This window comes from Echiichthys vipera, assembly GCF_963691815.1.
Source record: "Echiichthys vipera genome assembly, chromosome: X".
NCBI classification, from domain to species: Eukaryota; Metazoa; Chordata; class Actinopteri; order Perciformes; family Trachinidae; genus Echiichthys; species Echiichthys vipera.
In genome coordinates, this window is record NC_139825.1 from 14,474,329 (window position 1) to 14,486,012 (window position 11,684).

Below are 11,684 nucleotides of genomic sequence, written 5' to 3' on the forward strand. Positions count from 1 at the left end.
CAATTTGCGAAATTGATGCAGATGAATTTACTGATTGAGCTCTAATGAAGCTTATATGCTTTTTTGCTGGCAAACAAAAGGACCACAAACCACATGGCAGCTTCAGACACCTGTATAGTTATGATTTTGATGAAAATATAGGCTAAATAGGCTATTACAGAAAACCCTGTAACATCATTGCAAGACACAACGGTTTGTACTACTTTCCAAAGGGTCGATTTTTCTCATTGAATGACTGTCATCTGTGCAGCAGTGTTAAAAATGATAAGGTCTGACAGTACAACTCTGCTGTCTTGTTTGTCAACAGCCTGACAAGGCAGAGTGTCATTTGTCACTCGACTCCTGATTGTCCACTGACAGTTGGTCTTGCTCGGCTGCACACACGATCTTCGCCTTGACCTTCTTGTTGGAGGATATGATGAAGTAGGGACTGAGAGAGGCGTAGCAGGAAGAGAAAAAGACCCTCATATCAGCCACAACTGGTGACACCTTCGCCACCGTCAGCATGTAGATCCAGATCACATTATCTATCCCAAAGAAGACCACGTACAGAACCACCAAGGTGACCACGGTTTTGGCCGCCCTGGTCTCTGCCCTGCCGCCCTGAGAGCGACGGATTCCTCTCACCTGGCGGCTGTGGCGGTGGAGAAGCAGCAAGATGTAACCACTTGAGCCCAACATCAGAGCGACAAAGGCAAAATCCCTTCCAGAGACAGCCACCCCATTAATGACATAGGACAGGTTGTCTCTGAAGTCCACATGACAGAAGCCCAGGTTGAGGGTATAGGCAGGGACGGTGCCATTACGTGGAGCCATAGAGAAGAAAGGTGCCGCAATGCATATGGCCATGTTGAGGAGCCACAGTCCTGCAAAGGTGGGGAGGACCAAGGAGGGAAGTGCAGGCTTCAACCTGGACAAACAGGGTCCAGTGGGGGCAATGGTCACTGCCTGAAACACACTGAGCATGCAGGTGATGCAGACTGACAAAGCTCGGCCGATGCGGTAGGTGTAGATCACCACCTTACAACCGGGATCATTCAGCAGGTCCTTCAGCCCAAACACAGTCATTGTCTGGGGGACACAGCGCGTCAGTAGCAGCATCAGGTTGGCGAAGACCAGGTGGCACAGGATCATGTCCACAGGTAGAAGCTTGGGCTCGGTGTAAATGATGTGGGCGTACGCCAGCAGCACCACAGTGTTTCCCAAGATGCCCATACCTGTTTGCAAGAGGAAGGAAACCCCTTTGATGGTCACACACAGATCCATGACACCAAGGCCTGCAGCAGTCATGATTTGAAAAGCAGACAGAAGATCAAATATGTTATGATTACACTGCACACACGAATAATACCAGTTTGACAGAATTCTAATGCAACCAGATATATAACATAACCCCCCGAATATAATCCTCTGACCCAGTCCTTCCCAAAGTTAGAGCTGGACCCAAAATGGGTTGCAGACTCATTTTTTTGGGTAGGCAGATCAGCAGATTAAAATTGTGTGAATTCATGATGTATTTTTGTAATTCTTGTTCCTAGGGAGACCCCCAAATATCCTCTTTTTGGTCTTGAGCTGAAAAAGTTTCGGAACCCCTGATCTAACCTCTCGGAAGTCTTTCAGTGAAAATCATGCTCACCTGAAGTTGAGATGAAAAGTAAAGCTATTAAATGTTTAATAGCCTGTGTGGCAAAAGCGATATATAGTCTTCGACCCCCCTCAAGAGACCAACATTCAACCCACAGTTTGGCAAATTAAAGCAACAAACTAGATCAGACTCAGGTGATCTCAGAGGGAAAGCACAGCAAAGGGAATATAGTACCACTGAAGGAAGTCTGAATTAAGACAACAGTCCCCAAACATAATCCTGTGTATACCCTTTTTTAAACAAAGAAGTGATGGGGGATAAAATCCAATACTGCATGAATGTGTCTTCCAAAGTTTATTTGAAGTTAATATAAGGAGACAAATCAGTTTGGTACCTTCCAAGTGTGAAAGTGCCTCTATGTGTTACCCAGGATGGGCTTCCTCAACTCTGTCTCCTAAAAAAAAGTTTCAATACAACTAATCTTTATTTCTTAATTACCTTTCGAGGGAAACATATTTTCTCCCAGATTAATGTTCAAACAAGTCCTCATACCAGCCTCAGGTGTACGTTGTGAAACAGTTGAAGTTTTAAGCAGGCGAAACGTCATGAACAGAAACAAAAGTACTTGGATAGGTTTAAGAATCATGGTTTGGGTTAAAACTAGTACAATTGTTAAGTAAATTAAGTGCGTATAAATAAATTCATGTGACACACGTAAGTTAGAATAAGTCAAAGACAAAAAGAGCAGTGTTTGTTTGCATCCATCCAGACCACCTCCCTACATGGAATTTGATCACATTACAAACATATTTGTGGGACTTCAAATACAAAAGTAATCTAGGATATTACACGGTTTCCTCAAAATTGAATTCAGTTTAGTCGTATGGAAACCTAATTTTAGGAGACAGGGCTTGATTTGTCTGGCTCAGACTGCTATGAGTTTCAGATAAACCTTTGATTATGTTTTTGCAGTGGACGTTCCCCCCATCACTTCCACTGGAATCATAACAGGAATTAATCTTTTAGTGGTTAGCATGAACAGGAGGGATGATTACAGAAAGGAAAACCTGTTTCAATGTACATATGGGAATGTGAGTATTGTACGATAGACTTGAAACTTTCTTTTAGCCTATCCTTTAAGTTTTAGTGTGACACCATAATCATAAGTAGGGAAGTTTTTAGCTTAGACAGAAGCTGCACATCAGTCAAATATTATAATGTTATTTCCCTGTGGAGATATGAAATAGAGTTAAGCAACCCCCGCAGAGACAACAATGTGTGGTTATTGTTGATGCAAAAGCAGCCTGATGATGCCTTGAATGAGCCATCACGAGGCTTTTTACATGTACAGCTGGTGCTTCAGTTTGCGCTCCTTTCCTCCTTCATGTCCTGGGAGTGTGTTAAAAGACACAGAGGAGCAAGACAATTAGCCATATAACAAGCATGTCTGTACTAATTGGGGGCATTGGGACAACCAGCCATTATTCATTTATGATCCTAACACTGACATATGCTACAACAGAAGTTTGCAGTTCACGGTATTCCAGCACCATCTACTTAAACTGTAAATGGCAAATGCGTCTTACATTAAAAGTGCTGTAATAAGATGACATAAGATAGTCCTTTATGGTTTCACAAGTAAGAAATTTACATTGTTGCAGCAGCAATGTGGATAGATAAAACAATATTTACATATAAAATAAAACAATATTACAACAATACATAAAAATTACAAATAGCACCAGATATAACAGTTAACAATTTAAAATTTAAAATGTACAACATTAATAATAACAAGACAATGCACTGGTCAATTCTGTATTTCTATTTTCTATAGTCGCAAACATTGCTGAAACATTGTTGTTTGAGAAGCAGGTTTGCTCTTGGGAGTGGGCTTTGCAATAAATATGAAGATGTGTTGTTTCCCTGTGTGCTTTTTTCCCACATGTTTACATGTTCAGAGAGCTAATTAAAATGGCAAGCTCAAGCATGTCCTTCTCAGGGGATTGCATCATGTACAGTACGCTGCATTCCAAGTTAAAAAATCCGGTCTTTTTCCCTCCATGAGATTAATTACTGATGATTTCTTTGTTTTTGGCTGATGTAAACTGTTTTTTCCTACTGCACTAATTTAATTTCAACTTTACATGAAGTAATTCCATTACTATAAGATCTTTACAGGTGAAGGTTACATCTACATACTTATTTTTCTGTGATGCATCATATTATATTCCTGTTTTTATGGATGAAATATGATCTGTTTTGCATGTATAATAAAAAACTTTGCACAATGTGAGCCGTACTCAAAGTAGATTTTCCTACTTTTGATATAACTGTTTCCGATCCTTTACTTGGCATTCTCTTGCATCATTATATAACGGATTATCTGAAATCAAGTCACTTCTCAAGTGTTTTGGTTAGTTGTTTACTCAAGTTAGTTCAAAGATATTGATACTATTTTTTAACCTTTTGCACCTTTAAGTATGCTGGTGAGGCTTTGTTTGGTGGATAGGAAATATTCAGTGCACCCCTCGCTGTGTCAGTTAATCTGTCCCACAGCAAAATTGTGGTTTAAGGGGCTTTTGGCTTAGCAGTCTCTCGTCTAATATTGATGTGCCTTAGAGTTTTTATTTTATTCAAACATATATTTTCATTCATCTTAATGTGCCTTCACCTATCAAACTAAATCCATAGAGATCGTACATCAGTTTAGGTACCTGTCTGCAGTTTTCTCTCTGTTTATCCTATTCATATCACATGTTCTATTGTTGTTTTTTTATTTATCTATTGTGTTTTATGCACCTTCAAGTTTTTGTGTGTAATCTATGTTTTACCTGAAAGACACATTCCCATTCAAGGACAATAAATCATTAAATTTGAGGTGTCCTGTGCAGCCCAATTAGATCCATTACCTCCTCTCATTTCTTTAAGGCATATATTTTGACTTATCTTCTAATAACCTGCTCTTGCTTCTAATTATACTTGTGGAAATAAAGTATTTTATCATATAAAATGGAAATATTCAAGTGCCTCAAATTTGTATGACAACTGTAAACCAACTCAACACTGTGTTCAAAATATACATATCATATCTAATCTAATTAGTGGTCTTATTGCAGTGTTTTCTCTTTCAATTTCAGTGGAGGACACATTTCATCACGCACTTGTGAGAAATGGGCTTAGTGTTCATTACCATTACCTGCTGTGGGACATGTTGCAGTTAAATCATGCATCCCACTTACACTTATTTGCCCTTACAACATCCTCACAGTTTAGATGTAACTCCACTTTTAGAACTTTTTATCGCTTTGGATGAATTACACAATCATAAACGGGATGTTACGCTCTACAAATTAAATAGTGGGTCATCTATCATGCGGTGGAACGTCCTCTGGCTTTTGATTTGTTTCAACTTTCTCCACTGGAGGACACTGTGGTGTTGGTGTTTCACTAACCAACACAAGAGAGGACTTTGTCAAAAGGTGCTGGCTTTTGAAAACTCAAAAGTATTATGAAGGATCTTATTATGAGAATCCAAATATAGGAACAGTAAATTATTCTTCACTTCAAATTGTTCCAATATTTTTTTTTACTTTAAACATATGACTAATAGATGTTTTCCCTCATTAACACCATTTTGATGTGTAATGATGTGTTATTCTGTCTGTCTGAAACCCAGTGAGGGGACAGAATCAGTCACCTGAATTGATCTCAAGTAATTGGAGGCTGAGTGAAGAGAAGTCGATGGAGCATGAAAAACAGACCCAACAACTACCTGTTTGTAAGTATAAGAGCACAAACAACCCCACTACTTCAGGAGAGAGGGATCAAGGACAAGGTCCACTCTAGACCTTGAGAGCTTTGACTGTTCTCAGGTAGGAGTGTAAACTTCTGCAGTGATTTAAAAAAAACAAAAAAAAACCTTTTGAATACACCTGGTTTATTTCATAAACTAGTATACTTTTTCTATTCCTGCAGGAATGCCATCGGAGGAGTTTGTCCGTGGGATGCTCTACTTGTCCCTCACTGTTGTGGGAGTCCCTGGTAACGCTGCCGTCATCCTGGCATTCCTCCTCTTGCTGTACCAGGAGAACCACCTCCTCCCTGCTGATGCCATTGTCCTGCACCTGGCCTGCGTCAACCTTCTGGTGGTTGGTGTTCGTTGTCTGCTGGAGACCCTGGCATCCTTCCGCCTGGCCGTCATCTTTGGAGACATAGGTTGTAAGGCTGTGATCTTTGTCTACAGAACGTCCCGTGCCCTCTCAATCTGGCTCACCTTCGTCCTGAGTGCCTATCAGTGCCTCAGCATAGCCCCTCCTGGATCCTGCTGGGCCTCTGTCCGCGTCTTGGTAGCCCAGCATTTGGGCTTTGTGTTCCTCTTCCTCTGGCTCCTAAACACCTCCATGAGTTCGGCAGCAATACTCTTCTCCTTTGGCACTAAAAATGACTCCAGCCCAACAAACCATGGCATCAATGTACAATTTTGCTATGTTAACTTTCCTTCAAGGCTGTCCAAACAGACAAACGGGGCATTCCAGGTTGGCAGAGATGTGGTGCCCATGGTCCTCATGACCCTAGCCAGTTTGATCATCCTGGTCTTCCTTTACAAGCACAGCCAGCAGGTGAAGGGACTCCGCAGCGGCAGTGGGGGAAGTAGTGGGGCAGAGCAACGAGCTGCCAAAGCTGTAGTCACACTTGTGACCTTGTATGTGGTTCTTTATGGTGTAGATAATGGGCTTTGGGTGTACACTCTCACTGTGAGGAAGACCATGACTTCCTCGCTGATCTCTGACCTGCGTATATTCTTTTCTTCCCTCTACGCAGCGCTAAGCCCTGTGGTCATCATTGCATCTAACAGGAAAGTGAATGGCAGGCTGAGGTGTGTAGTGCAAGAGAAGTCTGTTCAGTCGAAAGCCACAAGTCTTTCTACTATGTGAGGTCTGACAGGGCAGCAGAAGAAGCCCAGATGATCATGGTCTGGCTGCAAAGGTTTATCATTCTGGGGGGGGAAAAAATGCTTTGGCTTGTTTGTATTTCTTTAAACCAATCACACTCATCTTGGGCGCTAAGCCAACGGTGGCCTTGCAAAATAGATGGTTGAGATATCGGAAGGGGCTTAACATCCAGCACTTGAGAGGGCTTTATCCCAATGTTGTACACCTGGACAGCCAGGCATTGATGATGAGGACTGAGTCTTTTCATGTCTTTGAGTGTGGGTAATGTATGGGTCAATCTGTCTGTATTGTTTTGCTATAGTAATTTCATGAAAAGTCTTCTTTCCTCTGCTTCCTTTTTATTATTAATTAAGATATCTTGTTTAGCACCTGTAGCTTTGCATGAGGTATACCTGTGAGCAGGGGGAATTGCTCTCTATAATTAAGAAGGAAAACTGTCATAACAACACTGTATGTATGAATCTCTGTTGATCTGCAATTATTCGCCTTTGTTTGTGTGTTCGTCATAGTCTCTTCATCTTGTTTGGGTTTTAGAATTATAGCTGTGTGACTCAGAGCTCAATAGCTGTCAAATTACTTTCAGCTGCCCATTTAGCTCTGATTGAGGCTTTGGAAATAATCTGTTAATGAGGCAGGTTAATTATCCAACAGTGACTTGGTAAAAAACCTGATGGTAAAACTATATTCTTTAGAGAAAAAAAATCATGACTCAACACGGAATCACTCAATTCAGTAATGACAATGTATGTCTGAGTTATTTGGGTGAAGTTATTGGAAGGGGAGGCTTTAGGGACTCAAAGATACACCTCAGCATAAGCCCTGACGAGTTTGTTGTGGATGTGGTAATGTGGGAATTTAGGAGTCATTATGTAATTACCATGTCATGGAGAAGAAAGGGCAGAGAGACAGGGTAAGGACATACAGTAACAGCCTCTGTGAGTGACGATCCCAAAGACATAAATGGGAGCTGCCAGCACTCTGCGATCCTGCAATAACTCTAAAGTGCAATCGGTGCAGCGCTATTTAACTGTTGTCGCAATGCAGGTGAGAAGGAGGAGGAGGAGGAGGAGAAGTCCTCTTTCCGTGCTTGTGCAGAACTGTTGCATTCAACATCAGGTTGACATCAAAGGATAGTAAAGGCCATATAACAAGGTAGATAGATTCTTTATTGTTCTTTTCCAAGGAAATTTGTATCATATAACATTCATATAACATAAAAGTGAAACTATTAAAACCGTCTCATCTCCAGATGACAAATTCCACGTGTTTTACCATTCAAGCCACTGAAATCTGATTGACACTTTACACAGACTCCGGTGGAATGAAGGATAGAATACATGGATGGTTTCAGTAGAGCAACAAGTGTTCTGGCGCCTCCTGTGAGGAGTCACCAGGAATAACAAAGTTGAATGAATCTCTTCCACACTTTCAATGATGTCATTGTTTCTTTTTCTGTTGTGAGAGAAGTTGCAGATTAGTTAAAAGGAACAAATACACGAAAAACAGGTTGTGTGTTTGTGGATGTCTCTTTTTGTGTGTGGGAAGGGTGTGCCAGGCCAGCCTCTCCCTGCACAAGACAGGACCTGTTTTTAAAGCTTTTCATTCTTCAGGAGTTTTTTTGAGCTTCAATGAATGCAGATTGCTGTTGAACATATAGAGACGGAACCCACACAAATGTAACTCTCTATGAGTGCCTCTCTCTCTCTCATATCACCAACAATCTGGAGCCCTCATGCGCCCCCCTCGAAGACTTAATTCTGCAACTAAAAGAGAACAGATAAATGCACATTATCATCACCTGTTCAACCTCTGACTGCAACTCACCTGCCTGCGAAGCAAAGACACAAGCTATCAGGAAAAATGACATAACAAAGCGCCAATGCCTGACATTTATCAAAGAATTGAACCAATAAATTTTAACTTTTCTGCTGTTTTTTGTTTGCAATTAGACAAAGTGTACAACACAAACCTGTATAAAAGCCATACACAAAAAAGCTGTTGAGTTGTCCAGAATGGTTGGTTAGGTGAAGATGATGGTTTGCAGTAAATCCCGCAAGCCAAGCCACCCCTGCTGTGTCTGATGTCAGTCTGTTTACCTGCACCAGGTACAGGCATTTTTGTCCCCCGCGTCCACCAATAGCGATGTAGCAACAGGTTTAAACCTTGCCCCTTTTCTGACTTGAAGCCAGTCCCCACCCTTATATAGCACTCTTTACTCAGGAACTGAATGTTAAACCCAAAACCCTCTCCTCCCCCGCAAAAAAAAAAACCCAATTACAAAACATCAAGCTCTGAATTACTACAATCACTGTGTGCAACATGCAGAAATTTGTGCTAATGTAAGAGAAAATTGACAACTAATATGGTAATACAGCGTCAACAAGCATGATTCAACATTCAACATTAACCTCCTAAAATCAATACTAAATAAATTGATTACACATGAAGGCAGTTTTGAATACAGTGTCTAAATGATCAGTTAATTCCAGTACCCTTGAAAGTTATTCCACTTATTAATCTCATAAACTCTTCGCTGACGTTTTTTCCAGTTAAGAAAACTTCTGGCTCACTATGGCAACTGAAAACTTTTGGGCTTATTACTGTGGTAAAATAATCAATAATAAACACATCCTGAGGTATTTTTAAAAAACCTGTATTTTTTGAAAAGACACAATAAGCTCTTTTTAGGTTTGCTGATACCGTCTTTGCCTTTCCTTCAAAGGGATGTTTCTTTACGCATGTTGTTTAGAGGATTTATTCCCTGTTTGAGTGGAGCCACTGATCGAGAATGCCATAAAACTGTACTTTTATGTAAATCAACTTATTTAGTTGTTTCTTTTTTTATTTAAAGTGTATGACTAATTGTTTAAAAAATGCTCATGATTGAAGAGGTTTTAATTCCCTTTTTGCACCTTTAATTTACAGAGTTGTATGCGTGTGACCCATTTCCTTGCGTCCGCCCAGTTAACAGATTCCCTAGGACAGGGAACACACACGGTCGTGTTGCAGCTTGCCTGGAATGCTGCACTGCATGTAAGCAAGGTGCTTGGTACATTCAAGATGGTGAGAAGAAGTCTTTTATAAAGTTAAGGTGAAAGTTTGGCCTGTTCTGACTTAATGGACACAATAGAACTTCTTTATCTGTCCTGATTAACGGCTGAAACGGCTGAAATGCCTGAAATGCTGGTTTAATATCCACATAAATCTGCAGCTTTTGGGGGTATGATGGTTGACTTTATAGTTCCAAGAGCCTGACTTTATTACACAATATAGTGGCAACATATTAAAGGAATAGTGTGACATATTGGAAAACACTTCTTATTTGTTTCAGAGAGTTAGATGAGAAGATTGATACCACTCTCAGAGAAAGATTGGAAAACAGCTAGCTTACTCTGTCCAAAGGTAACGAATTCTCAAAAGCACATAAAGGAATAACTAAATCTTGTTAGTTTGAGCTGTACAAAAAGTGTGACATGAGTCAGGCTAGCTGTCTCCCAAGCTAACTAGCTGTAGCTTCAGATTTACAGTATACTGTAGATGTAAGAGAGGTATTGATTTTCCCATTAAAATCTCAGCAAGAGAGCGAATAAGTCCCTTTCCCGAACTACATATTTACTTGTAATCTACATCAGTGTAGTTTATAGAACAAGACACAGTCTCTTTCAATTCAGTCAACACTTAGCTACATTTTGCACAACAGACAAACATGACTATCCAAATAAACACAAGCAGTGAAACTACTACTCTACCTTTATAATGTCTGCATAATCCCTGACAGGGAGCTGTATAGCAGATTATGCCCATTTCCAGTCTACGAGAGAGGACATGGACCACACTGAAAGAGGTTGGGGGTGGGGTGGAAGGCTCTGAGGCCCCAGGGCAGCAACCAGCTGCAACTCCACCACTCTCAGGTAAGATATGCACTGCTGTGCCGTGACTTGAAAGACATTCAAGATACACTTTAACCTATCCAGTGGTGTATCACAATATTAGGAAATAAAAAAAGCGTAAGGAGTGGAAAAGAAAGCATTGCTGAGATGAAGGAAAAAAAGTCTATAAACATGCAAGGAGATTTCCAGAAAATGACTGAATATTAACAATGTGTCACTAGAAAGACAAATTACAGTTTGAATTGGCTGAACTAAGAGCTGAGACCTGCCTTGAAGTGAACCAAGTATCAGTATTTTATCGGCATGTGGCTTATAATTTATTACACAGAGGTGAATTAGCTTTTGCTTTATCTTTATTCAGATAGTCTCACTGAGATCAAGATCTCTGTTTGAAGAGAAAGATACATTTCAAGACAGCAATAAATGCATAATGCGGAGGAATGGGCTCCACCGACGTGTCAGTTTGCAGAGATTTATCCTTTGATGAGCTAATCCAGTATCCCTCAGGGACGCTGATTCATGCTGAATGATGTGTGAATGCATAAACTCAGTGCTGAGATTTTAATCTCTTCAAATTGTTAAACTTACAAAATAGCTAACACTGCAGTGTTTGAATTGTTTTATTTTATTTTAAGTTGAATTAAACTCCAGGAACTGGCTGCTCAGTACATTGTTTCCTTATTTTCAATAATATGCCTGAAAACTGAACCAAATGCAAAATTAAGCATTCCTACTTCACTGGCAAACTCAGAGTGGACTATGACGCAACACTGAGTTCTATCAAAACAGCTCAGATTCATATTTACATGTTCTCCAAGAATTAATGTTGATTTGAATTATATTGTATGTATCAATAAGACTTGTGTTTTTGTATTTTGTGGCAACTGTTAGCTCTCAGTTGAATATTGTATGTGTTATTGAAATGCTTAGATCTTGGGGAAAAATACAACACAAGCTGTACTTGTGAAGTAACTGTGATAGAAAGTCAATAGTTACAGTAATAGTTTGACATTTTGGTAAAGGTAAATACGCAGCTATAGAGCCTGCAGCCGGTTAGACGATAGAGCACAATACAAGATCCACCAACCAGCAAAGCTCACAAAATTAATATGTTATATCTTGTTTGTTTTATCCATACAATAACAGAAGTATAAAAACAACGATTTGAGGTTTCAAGGGGGAAATTTACCAAACTATTTCTCAGTTACCTCCTCTAGTCTTGACAAAACACTCTCCTCATAAACAACATACATT

General features: G+C 40.1%; 2 protein-coding genes across 2 annotated transcripts; one reads left to right on the forward strand and one right to left on the reverse strand.

Moving 5' to 3' along the window:
• Window positions 1–324: 324 nt before the first annotated feature.
• On the reverse strand, window positions 325–1,266 carry ora1 (olfactory receptor class A related 1; the record flags this gene model as incomplete). The annotated part of the gene is made up of 1 exon (XM_083939378.1): window positions 325–1,266. One exon carries the CDS (start codon window positions 1,264–1,266, stop codon window positions 325–327), a length of 942 nt encoding a protein of 313 aa, XP_083795504.1.
• Window positions 1,267–5,565: 4,299 nt separating this feature from the next.
• On the forward strand, window positions 5,566–6,522 carry ora2 (olfactory receptor class A related 2; the record flags this gene model as incomplete). The annotated part of the gene is made up of 1 exon (XM_083939377.1): window positions 5,566–6,522. One exon carries the CDS (start codon window positions 5,566–5,568, stop codon window positions 6,520–6,522), a length of 957 nt encoding a protein of 318 aa, XP_083795503.1.
• Between the last annotated feature and the right edge of the window lie 5,162 nt (window positions 6,523–11,684).